Raw genomic sequence first — 18,463 nt, forward strand, 5'->3', positions numbered from 1 at the left:
CAAGGATGTCAGACAGAGAGAAATGTCCTGGTATTTTGTAAACTGCTTTATTATTATGATTACCATGTTGTTACCAGAATTGGTTTACATCTCACACACACACACACAATGTCCCAATGTGTACAGAAATGTTAGGAGCTGTAAGTTCTTCAGTCACTTGTGTCCTGCTGTTGCAGATAACTGGAGTGCAAAGGGTCCAAACTTAACTTTGAGACTGTCTTTCCCAGCTGTCAAGAAGACAACCAGCTCAACTAGCAGAATCTTTTCATGCTATTCACACACTGTTTGAATTTAATCTGCCCTCTGCTGGATCACTATTAATGTGCAATGATGATCAAAACAGATATATATATAAAATAAATTACTGCTTTCCCTGATTAACACAAACGTTTCAGATTATTTCTCAGAAAATAATTTAAGAGTGCAAAATACAAAAGCATTAAACATTTATCTTTGGTAAATGGAAATAGAAAAAGTAACACTTTACCAACACACAGTAAAGAAAAGAAACAACATACGCTGGTGGATATAAAGCAAAGCTAGTGGGGATTTCTATGCAAGTGGTCATTTTTACAGATCAGAAGATGTGAGGAAAGTGTGGCTCAAATGTCATCAGTAACCAGGCAGTAGAAATCTGAACGCGCTCCGTAGTTGCGTGATCCCAGATCTGACACATCAATGTCAGAGGATTTTGTCTCAGCAGTTGTGATGGGAGCAGGGGGGAGGACAGGTGCTTTACAGGCCATAGCCCTGTACACAGGGAGACGAAGCCCTGCAGCAGAGAGAGGGAAGTGTGTGAAAAACATTAAGTATTGTTTTGTAACATAGTTGTTAGTGTATAGAAATGTATTGTGCAGAGCAAACTCAAAAAGTTACAGTGGGTGTGTCACTTTTAAGGTTATTATTCCAAGAGTTCATATACTTTCACTACTTCCACATACACCCACTCACACTATGAAGTTTTGAAGTTCTCAATAAAGGCATGAAAGATAAGAATTCTTTGGAGGTTATTATTTTATAATATATATATATATATATATATATATATATATATATATATATATATATATATATATATATATATATAAAATAAACAAAGAAATAATAAAACTAAACACACCACCATCAGGTATACTAGATATGTGGAGATCATGTAGGATTTCATAGTACTGAAATCATCATCGTTATTTTGCAGTAATTTTGTCATTTTTGTTTAATAAGAACTAATTTTAAATTAGGTTTAAATAAACAGGTTGTTAAAAAACAGAACAGAGTCTCAGTCTCAGAAAGGGGAATCAGCTCTCTGCTGCTCTTACCCAGATCTCCAGCAGGGTCAGTGTCTGAGCGGCAGTCCAGGTAGTCAGGGTCCACCTGTGAAGTCAGCATGGGGTCTTTGTCATCTTGCAGTACAGTCTGAGGGTCTCCTGCAGACTCGCTGTGGAAGATGACCCTGCGAGGCATCGCTAAGGCCAGCTCCTTCCAAAAGGCTGAAGAAGGAGTCTGTGGACACACAAAGTCAAACAGGCCTGCATTTCTGAACTGGAGACACTTTGCTTGCACGGGTCATATTAAAGAATACAGTAAATATAATCTACATTTCTAATTACACTGAAACAGATTGTATCAACATCTTTGTTAACAACTTAATTAGACAACCTTACAACTGCAAACAATAACTAGATTTTCACTTAAGTAATATGGACACGGAGGCTTAAACACTGAAAAGCCCGTTTTCTTTTGTGTAGAGGGCTGGGTACATTTGGAAAAAGGTGGCTTACATAATGTTCTTTTGTGCACCAATCAGAAGTCAGCATCATTTGAATCACAATGTAATGACTCTGATCTAACCATACCCACACATGCACAACATTCAATGATTTCATGGTAGTTTACTATAAAACCAGCTTTAAAATAAATACTACCTGTTCCCAGAGCAAGAGGCTAGAGATTCATATTGTGGACACTTTGCACGTACTCTTTGTACAGTGGCACCTGAAAGTTTGTCAAATCTGTATAATTTTCCTCTATTTCTGCATAAATATCACCTAAAAAGAAAAATCTGATTTTCATACAAGTTGTAAAACTAGATGAAGGGAAAGCAATTCAACAGACAGAAATGTCTTTCATTTACTCAAGAAAATGACCTTACATATTTGTGTATGGCAAATGGATAGGAATGATTATCAATTCATGAAAATAGTCACATAATAATATAATGTGAAGGGGAATTGGAGGTGTTTCAATAAATAAGATGACAGTCCAGTGTGAGCCTCTGAGGCCCTGCTTTGTTTAAAGGAGGGAAACGTGGTTCTTCACTATCAGTCTGAACTCCAACTGTTGACTGTCATTTAGTTGAAGCCATTGCTACAAAAGGAGGCTACACAAGTTACTAAAAATCATGGCTTCACATACTTTTGCCACACACACACACATATATTGTGTGAAAATCTGAATCACATTTTATATATAGAAGTTAAGACATTTCTAAAGAGTTTCTTTTAAGCACCACTGTACATAAATATTCACATAACATATTCCCCACAGACGAGCTGCCTTAAATTCAACTTACTTAGTTTTTTTCCTTACCGAAACATAAACATAGTGGTGTTTAAAATTAATTTTATTAATACAAAATTAATGCTAAATCAGTATTACTGTGTTACTTACCACAGAGTTGTGCCTCCAGGTGAGTACAGTGAGGCAGTACTGGTGCTCGCTAAGCTGCTGCTTGATCTCAGGCCTCATGCGTTTGCACTGACCCTCCAACATGATGAAGATGGGCTGCTTGCATATCTCCAACAAGTGCAGAAGACCCTGTCTGAAAACAAAAACACACAGGCAGTGTGAAGGGACATAGGCACTCCAGTATAAGGAAGCAACACTGACCTCAAGTGGTACAAGTTGCAATTATGCCACATTTTCAAAGTCTGGTTCTAACTTGAACTTGTTTGTGAATCTGACCTGAAGTTATTGTCGCACCAGTCCTGCTCGAGGTAAGCATGAGAAAGCAACACGATAAGACGGCGAGAACGACTCGTGTTCATCAGCAACTCTGCAGACGGTTCTGGAGACACATTGTGCATTTTTAAAATGTAGAATTTAGCCACATAGAGTGACAAGCAGTAAAACAAGCAACCCACATTATGAATTAATAAAATCAGCTTAAAGAATACACTGATAATTGCAAAATGTCCCTGTAATTGTAACAATAAAGCTACAAGACGGGAGAGTGGTTATAAAAAGAATCCCCGTCCTTGTAAAATAGCAAACCCAGTATAATATATGAACAGTATACTGTGTAACAACGTGAGCTCACCTCCACCAGGTAGGATATCATTGTCATTGAGATGCACTTTGTACCCATTTTTATTTTCCAGATGAGGTTTGAGAATAAAGTTGACAAACTTCCTGTCATAGTCGTTGTTTACATAGGAGATGTAGGCATCATATAATTTCCCATCTGGGGGCAGAAAAACACAAACTATAACAAGGCATTCGTACATGTTTATAGCAACATTACGTCATTTCACTTCCACTGCATCCTCACCATTGAGTTCATACTCTCCGTAAGAGTTTCTGTACCACAGTTTAATGTTCAGGTGACACCTGGAGTACACAAGAGCAGCTACAGCCAGGAACAGAAGGAGAATGATGGCAGCAATAACAGCGGCTGTGTGGCTGGGGCTGTCTGTGCAAACACACAGAAACAACAGGAAATAATATGTAAATATAATTATAAATAATCAAACAATACAAAAATTCATCATCACCAAATACAAACGTGGATTCTGGCAGTACAGTGTGCATCATCGTGTTTCTAGTGTGTATATATATTTTTATTTTTGGGTATACTTTTTTTGCTTACTTGAATTCTGTAGGCTGAAATCAGATGAACTGTTCCTCACTGTGCAGCGGTAGAGCCCAAAATCTTCCATCTCCCTGAGGGTGATCACCAACAAACTGCTTACCATGAGTTGGCCAGCAACAGGAGACCTGATGAATAGGACAGAAAATGTGATCAAATGCTCCCATTGATGCAGTAAATAATGGAAAATAATGGAAATCTCTTAATTTAAAAGCGCCACATCACCATAAGGAAGTGTTCTGCGTGTAAAGTGAGTGGTTGCTGAGGGGCTGGCCATCTTTTCTCCACTGCAGCGTGGTGTCACATTGCTTCTCATTTGGGTCCCAGGTGAGGAGAGCTGTGCAGTTCATATTCACAGTGGATCCAACATTCCTCCACAGTGTGGTCAGGTCACTGTTGGGTTTAAATTCTGGTGGTTTTGAGCACTTCAAGTCTGTGCAAAGACACACCATTGTTATCTATGTTCACTACCAGAGCTGTAGACAACAGAGGCCTTCATGTGCACTGCCAGGTACAGCCTGAGAACACGGCACAGTGAAACACAACACCTCCTCACTGGTGTTAAACTAGCCCCAATCTGCATACAAATTCTTTGTTTACTGACTGAGTCTGGTTCAGCATTGGGTTTTATGTGACTTAATTACACTTAAACATGGTCATGTTACTTACCTTTAATGATCAGGCGCACAGTGAATGAGGCTGTGCTGTTGCTCTGTTGTATACAGGTGTAATTCCCTTCATCTTCCAAGCTGAGGCTGGCAAATTCCAGGTAGGTCTTCCCTTCCTGACTGTGGATCTGCTGACAGTCCTTCTGCCAGGTGAGCTGCATTTGTGGGGAGCTCTGGGGCTGAACAGGCTGTAGTGGGCAGTTTAGCCGATACAGAGGCTCCTGCTGCCCCACATAGAGCACCTGCTCCTTAAATCTGCTCTCATCTACACAAGTCTGAGCTGTAAATAGAAACACAGGGAGTTTACACAAGTGTGTACATACATAAGAGATGCTATAGTCCAATATTTGTTATCACACAGCTCACAGATGGGATTTATTTGACCTCATAGCAGTGCTCTATTCTCACTGCACAGCAGTCATTGGAATCAAGAGACGTAAAATTAACAGGTAAATCTAAATTGAAATATTGAATATGAATTGGTTGCATCTCTGCTAGTGCCGCCTTCAGCTAATAAGGACATTATTAAGACCAACGTATGCAGTAAGGGTGAGAGATGATGCTTCCTTTTGAGAAAACGCTTTGCATGCAGTCTGTGGACATGAACAGTTTGCATACAATCTGTGAAGCTGGTCCATGGTTAGATTTAGAGAGAGAAAGTATGAAAGTCATTATGTTTATTATTTCTTCCTGGTAAATGGCTGTTTTGATCTGATTTAGAAACTAAACAATAACAATACAGCGTTTTCTAACTTAAAATCACATGTAACTGATCCTGTCGGAGCAGAATTTAATAATAACATCTTAACACAAGCTTTTGTGTACCGTCGGCTCTTATTCAGCGCATGCGCTCTTAGTGACTATTTATGCAAAACCAACACACACCTGCCCCACTGCCCTGCTGGTTCCTCTTCTGCTTCCCCTTTGCTTTAATTTTCTATTTTTAAGGCATCGGGTCCGAGGTCCGGGCTGAGTTTTCATGTTGCCAGGCATCATCATGTGACTGCCTCAAACTGGCCCCATGTGCACTGACCTGGCTTTATTTGCCCACTGTGTCGCAGTGTACTGAACAATTACACAAAAATAATAATAATAATAATAATAATCAGACGAATCCTCCAACTGAATGGACTTCAGGCGGTGGAGCTTAAAGCTGCAGTAAACCTTTATTATCTGAGACTCACAGTGAAGTCAAGGGAAGAAAGTTTGTTTGTTTTCTACAACTTACCGACGGTGAGGAAAGACTTGTCCCATGACCCGGCGCACACCAACAAGAAACCGACTAAAATCACAGCCATGAGCCGCAGGTTTCCTCTTTCTCCGCCCTCAGGTGAGAAGCAAACCGAGAAAAAGTTATTTTGTCCAGCTACATCCCTGGTGACCTAATAACCTGCTCGTTTCATCCAGTTTAGTCACATCGTGTGGAGGTGGCTACGCCGACGTCAGCCTTCTGGTTGAACAGCACCTGAAAAGACCCGAAACTCGCCATGCTATTGGCTCCCCGCCGTCACGTGACGCGGGCACAGGTTTTCACCTGCGTTGCAGCGAAAAGTGATGGCGGAGGGAAAGAGCTCGTCTAGTCCCTGGGCAGAGGTTAGACAGAGGGGTTCTTCAGGTAAGCTACACTTTGTACCAATTACCTGTAAATGTTGGAATTAATCTCTCATTTAAAGACTACCAAAGTATTTTCTAGCTCAATACAAGCCCCTTACAGCCTTAGTTGTTATTTAGAACAAACTATGGATGGTCAGATATCTGTTTATTGCTTCTGTTTCAGTAAAATCTAGCTAAAATGTAAGTGATCAACCCTGTTCACTTTCTAGTATCCACTTATTATTTAAGTAATAAATGTAAATAACCACTACTAAAGGGGGTTAAATGATCAACTCTGCAGTCGCAAGTTTTAAAAAGTTCTTTATTTATTTTTTTAAAGCCAAAGGCTCAACAGATAAAGTGCTTTTTCAAAATCTGCCAAACTAATAGGTATAATTTCCTCATTAATGGATATAACTTATCATCATTAGTAAACCTGTTAATAATAAACACATTCGCCTTATTAGAGTGGCACATTTTCTTTCTTTAAATTGTATCTACCTAGTTAATGGTCTTATCCACACTGCCAGGCATATATTTCTGGTGAAAAAACTTTATGATATTTTGCCAATACAAAGTCGAGCTGGAAAAACTAAAATCAGCTTTAAAAACTTAACCTGTGTATCACTGCAAATTCACCAGTGAGGACACGACCTTGGTTTCTTGGTGTCAGCCACAAAGAAATAATTGACATAAATGTAGTTGGTGAAATATTAAACCCTAGACATAAAAAGACATGGCTCCAGCACAAATCTCTTAAATCTGTAATTCAGCAAATTCAAGATGTCAACTATGACACATTTTAACTGAAATTTTTAATTAGGAAGCTGGTTAACGAGGACAAATATTTCCTCTTTTATTCATTAATATAAAATATAATAATGCAAAACATTCCCCTGACACCATCAGAGTTGATCTGCAATTAATGCAACAATCATCACAGCGCTTATTACAGTATAAGGCAACATCGTAACAAAACTGTATCTGCTTTAGCAACTTATCTTTTAGCCATTCAATGAAAAACACGTTTAGAACACAAATAAAGAGATCCAACAGAAAGCAGTCAGTGCATTTTTCAAAATAAAATAATTACAATCTCATGAAAGATATGGTCAGTTTCTGTACACTTGTTCTGCGAAAAAAAAAAAAACTGTCTTCAAAGTCCATCATGGATGCGAATTCAGACAACCAGCACTTAACATTTGACTTGTAAACAATAAAAGACCTCTGTCTGAACTCTTCACGGAGATAATTCATAGCTTTGAAGTTAATTCAACACTGTGATATAGTCTGGACACCTTAATGCACAAGGCAACACTAGGTTTATGTTCTCAGCAAAGATGGTGTCACTTTAAGGACTGTGAATCCTGTCACATCTCAAATGACCTGCAAGATATTAAAGCAAGGATTAGTTAGCTGCAGTGTTTATCTAAAATAAATTCTTTCAATTCAGCTGCAAACGAAAGATTAACGCTGGCTTTATTATGTATTTATTGTGTTTGAATCCACTGCATCTATGCTTTCATTACCAGGGTGGCAGCTCACATGACAGTGCTGCAGCACTAACAGTGGGAGAAATGTTAAATAACATTAAAGCATTTTGACTTGTCAGATTAGGATAAGCACAGGTGAAACTAAAACATTACTGATGACTCAGTTATAACAAGCACTGCAATGCCACAAATTAGTGGTGCTATTAGTCACACCTCTGTCGGTTGTGAAAAAGGTGTATCTGATTCCTTTGATAACATTAGTTCATCTTGACAGCCATTAAAAAAATGGTGCTGGTATATAAATATAAAGCAAACACATCAATCAAATCCAAAATGTTGTAAGACAACTTCACTTTAACTGTGGGTGAGGAAGGTTCATACTTTCGTTTTTCTTTTGCACAACACAAATGAAAAGATCAGGCTGTTCAGGCTAGAGGTGCACCGATACCTTAGTACAAGGTATTTACTTGAGGGAGAAGATGATTGTGATTGTAAGCACTGGTGAAAAGTATATTTACTTAAATACTATACTTAAGTACAATTTGGAGAGACTTCTACTTTATTTGCGTACACCTATTTTGTGAAAACCTCAGCTTCAGTACATTTCAGAAGCAAATATACTTATACCTATACTTATAACTACTGTAAAGTCACCTGTTAGCAATACAGAATACAGTATAATCATACGACTTTAATGGCCCTTGGCCTGAAAGCTACCCAGCATCTATGTAAAGCAATTCAAACTATTAGAACTTAATAGAAACTTTGTGATCACTGCTACTTAGGTTTTTGTTCTACAATATATAAACACACATAAGGCATATGTTATATTATGGTGCAACCAGTCTGACCACATTCTATGCAAGACTCACCTTAGCTCCTCTTTTAGTCTTTTAAGTTTATCAAAGAGTCTGTCATTCTTCACCTGCATCGGAGCACTCGGTACAAACCAGGCTGCGATGAATTTACATATGACGACAACATGCTGCGAGCAGAGAGGAAAATGTTAGGCATGCTGTGCCACTTTCTGATTGTGAGAATATGATTTCACATAACACTCCCATTAACATTTGGTCATAGCCCAGTTCACTGTTGAGGCATTTTAAAACACAACTCTGACATGGTAGCTAACTTGACAAAGCTAGGAAGACATGTTGGCGTTTTGGGTTTGTGTTGGGTGCTGTAAACACTGATCAAGGAAACCATTGAGAGAATGTTTTTTTTTTTTTGTTTGTCTAGATGCAAATGGTTTACCTCAAATAGGATGACAAATGCAAAGCGCACAGCTAAAATTAGCCAGAACTGTGGGGTGAGACTGTAGTCGTCACTGCTCCTGTAGTCCCTGTAGCTGTAAAGAGAAACAGGCCATCAGTCATTTTTTTAAAGTATCAACACCAATAGATGATAGTGGGAGCCCAGCTGCAGCGATGGCCCACCAGTTTATACAGTCTTTAAAGAAACAGTCACAGGTAATGACATTGGAGTGTACTGTAAATACTCAACAACAACACTGGGAGTGCATTAAAATGTCACATCATAATGTCATAAATTATACGGTTTGCCTTTGGTTTCTTGGAACGTAAATGTCAGAAAAATGTTGTAAAGGACATCTATGACTAAAATAGAACAAACCTGCAATAAGTGACATTCAGGCCACTGGGAGTCCTCCTCTGATTTTCTGAAAACTCGTTTTTGATGTTGTCATCCATTCGTGCAATCGAGAGCGTGTTGTTGATGTAGCCAGCCATGCAGCTTGAAAAAAAAAAAGAATTTATATAAAGGTGGTGTTGGACACAATATGGAAAACATAATGACTTAAAAAAATGTACATTCTCACTCAATATCTGTCACTGTGCCATTAGCACACGGGCCATAGCGGTAACGGTACACCAGTCGAGGGATAAAGTCCGAGGATACACCAATGACAAGTCCATTTGCAATGACAGCTAAGACACCAATAGCCTCTAACACATCTATCCACACGCCTGAGGAAAAAGCAACATTTGTATGAAGAGTAAACATGCAAAGAAGATCTACAGGTTTTTTATTACCAAGAAAAGGTTAAGAAATAGTTTGTGTCAGTCATCCTCACCAATGTCATTGGTTTTCTTGGGCACCATTCTGCGCTCTAGAGTCACCATCTTAATGGCATCCAAGCGTATCTCAATAATATTATTAATGAGCGCTAACAGGGGGGCAAGTGGAAATGCTGCCACGAATATGGTAGTAAAGCTGAACTGGATCACTAAGGAGGGAAGAAAGCAAAGTATTAGATAGATAGATAGATAGATAGATAGATAGATAGATAGATAGATAGATAGATAGATAGATAGATAGATAGATACTTTATTGATCCCCAAGGGGAAATTTTGGTGTTGCAGCAGCCATTACACACAAAAACATTGAACATTAAGTAACATGATCTACACAACAATACACGAGACACAGTACAAGAATAACACACAGAATAGACAGTAATACCAACAAAACACACAGTAGGACTTGACACACAGTAGGACTTATTTCCCAAATGTGGGTCCTATTATGTTGTTAAGACATTTTTCAGGGCACAAACCCATCTCCAGGAACTCATCAAACAGGCTGAAGGAGTCAACGTCATTGAGACGGTAGTTGCTGAGCCAGTCTCGAATCTTGCAGATATCACACAGTTCAGCTCCATCTTTGGCCTCTGAGTCATCTTTCAGGTAGCAGTGGGCACATTTCCTCTGGAGCCTCTGGGTTCTTCTTCTCTTCAACCACCTGTTGAACCAGCTGATAGAAACACGAGAGAGCATGAAACAGCCTGAACCCAATGCTAGGAAAGTGATTTAAACATTGGACATGTAGATCATATGATAACTAATCTAATGTTTACTCACGGGCCAGTGAATTCAAAGACATTGCTGATAGTTTGTTTGAGTACCATTATAATTGCCATTTGTATGAACAGGTCTGTGAGACATCCACTGGGGTGACACTGCATGAAAGAGGGTATTAATATAAAAATAAGGTATTTTTTTTAACATGGGATACATAACTAAGCTTACCTCCTCCAGCCTCCATTTTCCTGCTATTCGCACATAACCACCAGGATGGCCATTTATCCTGCAAGGTATGTTCCAAAAAAAAAGCCATTATCAGTCTGTTAGCAAAACAATAACACAGTATGATCACATCATTATATATTTGTCCACAAAAATAAACACCAATAACCACAGCTCTTACCGGCCAAGAAAAAAGGCCACGTAGAACAACGAGGAGAAATAGGTGAAGAACTGGAAGGTGAACATCTTGACAGTGAAGCTTTTCTCTGTGGCAGCAAATGACCTTGTTTCCTCTGGTAAAGACAGACCTCATGTCAGTGTGTTAGTGCACATGCATTTCTCTATTTTGGCCAATGGATGGCATAATCTCACACTCACTCAAGAGCTGTTGTACAGAATTTCAAATTTACAGTAGCGTGACAATATTATGACCTCTGTTTACATTTCAATTATCCCGTTTTCTGATTGAAAAAACTTATGTTTAGTTATAGTTATATTTACATTTACATTTAGAAGGAAAAGCACAGGTGCAACTAACAACTTTATTGACGGTACATTTTAATTATGTGTACAGTCCTCACAGATACTTCAGCTGGACACACCCATTATTAATTACCATTGTTAATTAAACTTGTACTTTTCCCTTTTCAAGTAAAAACGTCTGTAAAAAAGGTACCTTAAGTCACTAATGGGTCTCCCATATATCCTACATGAAAGTACCATAAGACCTAACAGTCATGCAGTCTCATTACTGTCACTTAGACACTTCTGTTATCTTTGAGTTTGACCTGCTTCCTGACTGATCGCCTGCGTTATTGATGCAGCCACCTCAGTTGACAAACATTGCTGACTACTCAAATAATTGCTTATTTAACAATTCCTAATCTTGAAACGTGCCATATTTTAAAATAAAACCATAAATACATTACTGGATGTAGATGTCAAAATTAAAGATTAGTCTATATACTCACCTATTTCACAAAGTTTCATGGCTACCATCCGGTTGATCTGCAAAGACAAAGGCATTATTAGAATCAAAGAGAATATTAGTGAAAGGACGGAGAGATGCGCTTTTAGAGACCTGTGTACCCGTGTCATGACAGTTATAATGAAGTAATGGAGGACAGCGCCCAGCATCATTGCGCAACTACTTGAATTGTTACGTAGAAACTCAGAATTTCCTTTAGTCAACACCACTGCTATGATTGCCCTGAACACCACCAAGACGTGTGTCAGGCCAATGAGCACCAATATCTGCGGGAACACAAAAACATTCATTTGTATCATTGTACTTTTTATACAACATATAACTTAACTCCAACACCACCAGATTCTGATTCAACTCTGGTCAAACAAGCCTTTAAAATATGCAAAGAAGTCACTCACCATAACTGTGACATACACTAAAACCAAAGTACTCCGCATATAGGAGTGCTTATGTGGCCTTGGTGTACAGTCTGCATCATTGACAATTTCCAGAATCAGTTCCTCCTGCAATTGAATTTAAAAGAAAAAAATAACACAGCTGTGAATTCCAGATTGAGCGAAGATCTGTTGTTACTGAAATGGGATATAATGTATAACTGATACCTCCTCTTCACACCACTCAGACACTTTCCATTCACACACATAGGAAGCCCGATGTCTCTTCCAGAACTCCAAAAACAGTGTTGCTGTGTTAGAGAGGGATTTAAATTAGCTCATAAAGCCTTGTTAAAACAATCTGACGAATATAACATAGTAACTTTTTTAAACCTCAGGGAAAATTTAAATTTTCCTGGCAGCAGAGATTGTTTAAAATATTTAAAATAGATATTCAAATGCTTAATGCAAAGCTGCAGTTTATAACTTTGCAAGAATTAAAGGGGAATTACATTCATCTGTTCACATGCTGCCGTACAATACTAGAATACATTCCCTTTCCTCATTCTTCTCCTTCTGTACCTCAAATATAGTCTACTATTCCCACAGCTGTGCTAATAAAACTCAGTCAAGCAAATCGTCTTTGGGTAAACCTCTTTTCCACAATTTGACACAAGAACGGGTATGGAAATGCTCTGCAAACATTTAAAAAATTAACAAACCACAGTGGTTCACAAGAGAGAAAGAGCTGAATAATAAAGTGACTGAGCATATTATATGTGCTCTTATAGATGACTGCTCGACCACCCCCACGGCCAGATGGCCCAAGCTGATTCAGATGTGAGCAGCCAAGAGGAGTAGGTTCTCTCAGTGATGTGGTATCTCTTTGGCAATGTCTGTCTCAGTGATCATAAGAGCATCCAGGCAGTTGCATAAAATATATTTTAGGCTTCATTACAACTTGCAACTTTAGGTGAATGCGAACAAGAGTTCTTCATCCTGATTATCATCAATTTTATCATGAGATAAATCCTGTGTATCTTCTGAATATTGAAAAAGCATCACAGTTTCAACTGTGAATAAGTAAATGAATTAGACACACAAAACTCACCCCACACTGCCATGAACATTGCAAAAAACACTGTGCCATTATTGTCGAACAGCAGGCTTATCTGTAGATAGAGAGACCAGCAGTGAGCACCAACAAATAAGTTCACTACTGAGGCAATAGTAAATGCGCTCATGTACCTTGGCGTATGCACAGGTGTCGGAGAGCTGCCACACTTGACATTTCTCGTCACAACGTGGACACATGACTGTGTCCGTCTCACAAACTTCCTTTCTACAACACAATAAGCACATTAGTTATCACTGTGTAAATGTTCTGTGATGACACATACTGCAGAGCTGTGAAAAAAACTTACATGAGGGGTGAGCTGTTGAAGAAGGCAAGGCCATAGAGGAAGACAACCATCCCAATGATAGCAGGAGGGATGAGCAGAAATGTGTACCAGCCCAACCACAGGTAATACAAGGCCACCTTTTCTCCAAAGTAGTTCCTAACATGAGTACACACACAAACACTGTCAGTGAACATGATTCATAGCTGCATGGACAAAAACAATTTAAAACTCGACCAAGCAGACACATCAAAATTTGAAATTCTTTTTGAAATTCATGAATCATAAGGGACCATGGATCTTGTTATTAGAGCACAGTTTAAAAGCAGGTTATCTGTCACCCTGACGTCTCTTTCAGAGAACACAATGCCAAACATTGTGCCTGTGTTGACTAAATCCGGCACTGAAAATCTATATCAAACAGGAATGGGGAAACATTTTGCTTTAAAAACTCAAATGATGTCTATTGAAAATAACACTGACAAAAGTGAAAAGTATTGGACTGAACCTACAGTAAGTGACGTGTCTTGTCACCTGTGGTGCGATAATTGACATGGGCACTGCATTAATACATGTTTATCTTATCTTAATACAAGTTTTATCTTATAGCCAACTTCAAATTTGAGCCACGGTCCCTGTTTGCTTTGACTGCTTGGACTTAGTATTCAAATGAATCTACTGACAACATTTCTAATCTGTACTGCCGTTAAATTTAAATAATGAGTCCAAACAATGCCAGCTAAATACTTTGGGAGGTTACATGACTGTGTGTCATGTTAACCCTTGAACCTACCTCAAAACAGAAACACAGAAAACAATAAAGCTGTAATAACTGCAACGCTACGAAAAGCAAAATAATGAATAGGCTGTTGTGTTGCAGTCCAAACCTGACAGCAGTTATGGGTTGCCCTTGGAGACAGGCTGTCCATCGTGCCCAGCTCTCCTTCAGCTCTCTCTGTTTCTTTTTCTGAAAGCAGAAACACACAAAATCAAAGGAAAACACCAACATGAAGAAGCACTCAAGTAGAAAACAGAGGCTTATGATGTAAACATATCATACTGGCATTTTAAAACAGATTTTTCTAGCTTCTGTATACTATACATTTAAAATAGCGTAGAAAATGAACACACATATTTGGAATAAGCTCAAGAAATTTGTTGACATTTCAATTTCCTCAATATTTAATTATATGCTAATGACTGCACCTTCCAGAAGAACACACACATGCTTTACTGTAACTATGCACATGTACAGCACGCTCAAGTGCACATGCATCAGTATTCACTTACTCCCAGTATTGGGTGACTCACTGTAATAATATGACTCTGATTTCTGTGAACAAATACTTATTTGGCAGCAATGCATTGTTTTGGGAGGCCACTGCCAAGTTTCTGTTTCTAATTTTAAAAGCTCTTAAGAATAGAAGAAACACTTTAGTGGCCATGTGAAAAGCAGAGATTTATCAGTAGATAATAGTGTCACTATCTTTTGTATAAGAATGTGTGGAACCCATGGAGAAAACAATGGCAGACTAGGGTTTAACTGAAATCTCATTCATGATTCATGTTCATTCATTTGTCTTCTGTTATTAGTTTTTTTATTCAGACAGTCGTTAGGCATAAATTGGCACCTGTCCAAGCCATGGTAATTACACAATGACCTGAACACGCTCAGTGATAATATTGCTGTTAATGTTTGTGATAATACGTTGATGCTGTACAAGGAAAGCATTTTGATAATATGTTTAGGATTTTACCTCGTGTAAGCAGAACTTTGCCTCGAAAACTTTGCTCTTCATGAGATCCCGCAGACCCTCTGTGGAGATTAACAGGTGAGAAGAATCATGTGAAAAATGAGGAGTTGGTTAAGTGACAAGACCTGAGATTGAAAAGACGTCTTTCTCACCTCCTGAACTGATAGGGGTGTGATTCAAGATAAAGTGGACAATCCTTATCCTGAAAAATGTTATAATATAATAAAATTTCAATGATAATTAAAAACTAAATGTGTTGTCTAACTATATGAGCTTCAGAGATCATTTTAACACAAAAACAAGTAAATTTCTAATTAATGTAATGTGCAAATTTAGCACTTAAATCATTTTGTGATTGTTTTAAATGTCACAAATAGCTACAGCAATATGTTTTACCTGGTGCTGAGAGGCACAACATTCTGATCTGAGCTCCAGTTGCAAGCATCAGAGACTTTAAGCAGATACCTGTACTTCTCAAAAATTTCTTTAGGTGCTTGAATCCCATAGAAGACAAGATCATCGTCGATAATTTTCTAAAAAAGAATGGATAGACAAAAATGGGAAGATAAAATAAATAAACAGCGTCGCGTAACTTTTACACTAATAAACAAAAAAAACGTACTTTGACTCTGATGTTCTTCTTTTTCAGTTCTTCGATGAATTCAGTTTGCTTCTTGAAAGCCTCTCGCTCCTGGTTATCAATTGTTTTGGCAACCAGGACATAGTCATATGACAGTGGAGTGTGCTGTTGGACAGAAATACCAGCTCATATAATGATTATATAGAATCAGTCTGTTCTGTAAATAAAAATTACCAAAACAAGTTAACATGGTTAATGATCTTACCACAGGAGGAAGCAATGTCTGCTCATTGCCATTCTCTTTTACCACTCCTATGATTTCCAGTAGTTCAATACTGGGCTATGAACAAAAAAGAAAAGAATTTAAAATAATACAAAGAGAAGTCTGTTGTAGAAAATGTGCACTTGTATTTATAGTTGTATAAACTAATATTTTTGTTTTTATAATCATGTAAAAATGGGAAAAAAATCATTATAAATATTGATTTTATTGTGAGAGATAGTTAGGCTTCATCATCATCACTAATATGAAGTAATAATGGTGATACCACCACCATCATCTCAACAACCCTGTCTAACACTATCGTGGAGGTGTGTCAGTGAATACCACTGTGCTGACACAAGCCAGTGATGATCCTGAGTCACTGGAGGACTGGGTAGGCTTAATTCACCCTGACTGAGCAGCATGCCATGCTGATGTGCCCCGGTTTTTCCAATCCATGCGATTCACTTACACGTTACTCTACGCGCTGTCACACAGGAGGAGAAAATAATGAAGGTGTGGCAGAAGTATAATTGCTCTCTGATCGTTGTGATAACAAAGGAGGCTCATACAGCCCAGTCGAACATAATCATTTAGAAAGTCTCAACTAAGACGCCGGGATGATGGCTCCTTTTTAGTGTGACAAGTGCAGGGTTGTCAGTCACGGTGAACACAGCAGGCCTCGGAAAGTGGGAGCCGGCCTCACGACAGGTTCATTATGTGTCGACATAATCTCAGCATGAGAACGATCACCTACCTGCCTCTTGTGGCCGGGCATGATGAAAAGGTGCTGTATGCAGATACGACTTTCTGTAGTTGAAAAATAAATAAATAAATAAATGAACCTTCAGTCACCATCCACTAACCCCAGAGCCTCTCGGTCCAGCTCGCAGATATGCCAAACTATAAAATGACACGAACAGGTAGTGGATAACTTCCGTACTTCCTCATGACCATAGGCAGGTCGTTGTTTCACCAGCTGAGGAATGCAAAAGCGACTCTACCTGTTGCTAGTGTTGCAGCGTTTGTCTGTCCAGCCTCAGCCTTGTTCCTCGTTCCGTCAGTTCAGGTGCGCAGTCGCCAAACCCACTAAAGGACTGAGTCTCCTGGGTGGTTCGGTATCTACATACAAAAAAGAGATCGTATGGTTTGGTCAGGTGCGATGGAATGGCATGTTTTTGTTGCCTCCGCCTCACTGATGCCAAAAAAAAAAAAAAAAAAAAAAAAAAGGCCATAAATCCACCGCTAGATGGAAGCAGACGCACGGAGCTGGATCGCGCATTGTGGCTGCGACTGAATGATCCCACACATCAGTACGCACGGAGCGTGACACGTTAAAAAGACAGCACTTCTACACTTTGAGTCGTGAAATTACAATTTGAGCATCTCTGCGTCCCAGTGTAAAGGCCATTCACAGTCCTGGGTAAAGTAGAGCTAATTATGTACAACATTTAAACCTGGATTTGTCATAAATGTTAGATTCAGCATGAGGTCATTCATTGTAGCTGTGTGGATCAAACTGTCTGCATTACATGAAAATAACAGCAAGGTAAATTAATACAAGTAGCTCTGTTCAAAATAAACTCACCTTATTAAATCTTCGGTAGTGGGAGATTCATTTATTGATTTAGTAACAAATGCACTTTTAATTCCTGTATGAGGCGGTCTCTGTAAGTCGCTGTCTCAGCAGTTTTACTTCTATTGCAAATTTCCCTCTTTTCACAACTGTTAAAAATCACCATTTAAAGGAAGCACAAAATAAAGGCATAGAACAGCAAAACTGGTAAAACGATGAAAACACACAAGGAACAATGACATGATGAAAATGCCTTTTTAAAGAAATATTTATTTCTCAGTCATGTTCACTTTCAAATAAAAACTACTTCATATCGTTTATTTAAAGTCAGAAACTGAAATCTCTCATTTACTAACATACATACTCTTACTTTGCCTTTGTCTCACAGCTGGACAAAGGCAGTTTATCACATGCTTCCTGACAGATCCTGTCAAACTCCACACTAATCACTGTGTAGAGAAGTGCAGGATGAGAAGTGTGTACGAACTACACTGTGCTCTGTGGGGTTTAAATCTGGATTTTGACTGGGTCACTCAAGGACAGGCAGAGACATTTCCTGTAACCACTCCTGCGTTGTTTTGACTGTTTGTTTCTGGTCATTGTTCCGCTGAAAGTTGAACCACTGCCCCAACGGCAGATCACCTGCATTTGGTGCAGTCTTCTCTGTATTTGTCGCTGTCCCTATATGCTTCACCAGACTGATGGTATTAGACAAACCCTGAACAGTGCCATTAAGGCCTAATGTTGTTGTTGAGATTCTTTTTCCAGGTTCTCTCCAGGGGACCTCTGAAGCTCTGACTGTTTGGCTTCTTAATTACCTCCCTGAACAAGGCCAGATGGCTGACTTTGTGGTTTTAAACTTGTTC

General features: G+C 38.7%; 2 protein-coding genes across 6 annotated transcripts; both read right to left on the reverse strand.

Moving 5' to 3' along the window:
- Positions 1-30: 30 nt before the first annotated feature.
- Positions 31-6,002, reverse strand: sigirr (single immunoglobulin and toll-interleukin 1 receptor (TIR) domain). The gene is made up of 10 exons (XM_026364955.1): positions 5,762-6,002; positions 4,535-4,813; positions 4,091-4,298; positions 3,866-3,993; positions 3,548-3,688; positions 3,317-3,460; positions 2,962-3,064; positions 2,668-2,818; positions 1,317-1,500; positions 31-772 (listed from the first exon to the last, which is right to left on the reverse strand). The coding sequence occupies exons 1-10, from the start codon at positions 5,829-5,831 to the stop codon at positions 603-605; spliced, it is 1,578 nt and encodes a 525-aa protein (XP_026220740.1). The 5' UTR covers positions 5,832-6,002; the 3' UTR covers positions 31-602.
- A 449-nt stretch (positions 6,003-6,451) lies between these two features.
- On the reverse strand, positions 6,452-17,669 carry LOC113165662 (anoctamin-9). Of its 5 annotated transcripts, none has more exons than XM_026365349.1 (25): positions 17,610-17,669; positions 17,026-17,143; positions 16,779-16,831; positions 16,025-16,099; positions 15,802-15,924; positions 15,576-15,712; positions 15,332-15,381; positions 15,183-15,241; positions 14,313-14,392; positions 13,450-13,584; positions 13,274-13,367; positions 13,137-13,197; positions 12,254-12,336; positions 12,050-12,154; positions 11,635-11,917; positions 10,845-10,956; positions 10,667-10,724; positions 10,499-10,596; positions 10,195-10,391; positions 9,712-9,864; positions 9,457-9,604; positions 9,252-9,371; positions 8,874-8,967; positions 8,492-8,604; positions 6,452-7,512 (listed from the first exon to the last, which is right to left on the reverse strand). In XM_026365349.1, exons 3-25 carry the CDS (start codon positions 16,797-16,799, stop codon positions 7,497-7,499), a joined length of 2,415 nt encoding a protein of 804 aa, XP_026221134.1. In that variant the 5' UTR covers positions 16,800-16,831; positions 17,026-17,143; positions 17,610-17,669; the 3' UTR covers positions 6,452-7,496. The 5 variants fall into 5 exon arrangements, with proteins under 5 accessions (XP_026221134.1, XP_026221133.1, XP_026221136.1 ...); XM_026365347.1 differs by having other exon boundaries at positions 6,453-7,512; positions 16,779-16,924; XM_026365348.1 differs by lacking the exon at positions 17,610-17,669 and having other exon boundaries at positions 17,026-17,207.
- Positions 17,670-18,463: the final 794 nt, after the last annotated feature.

The sequence above is a fragment of the Anabas testudineus genome, chromosome 6 (genome assembly GCF_900324465.2).
Source record: "Anabas testudineus chromosome 6, fAnaTes1.2, whole genome shotgun sequence".
Taxonomy (NCBI): Eukaryota; Metazoa; Chordata; class Actinopteri; order Anabantiformes; family Anabantidae; genus Anabas; species Anabas testudineus.

Bases quoted from the DNA above. Each gene is read 5' to 3' on its own strand.
- sigirr (XM_026364955.1), bottom strand. From the start codon at position 5,831: ATGGCTGTGATTTTAGTCGGTTTCTTGTTGGTGTGCGCCGGGTCATGG. The intron at 3,689-3,865 runs GTAAGCAAAAAA...GTGTTTGCACAG, and splicing joins TTTCAGCCTACAGAATTCAA to ACAGCCCCAGCCACACAGCC. The intron at 3,065-3,316 runs GTGAGCTCACGT...ATGTGTCTCCAG, and splicing joins TGATATCCTACCTGGTGGAG to AACCGTCTGCAGAGTTGCTG.
- LOC113165662 (XM_026365349.1), bottom strand. From the start codon at position 16,799: ATGCCCGGCCACAAGAGGCAG. The intron at 15,242-15,331 runs GTGAGAAAGACG...TAATCTCCACAG, and splicing joins CACCCCTATCAGTTCAGGAG to AGGGTCTGCGGGATCTCATG. The intron at 9,372-9,456 runs GTGAGAATGTAC...TTTTTTTTCAAG, and splicing joins GGCACAGTGACAGATATTGA to CTGCATGGCTGGCTACATCA.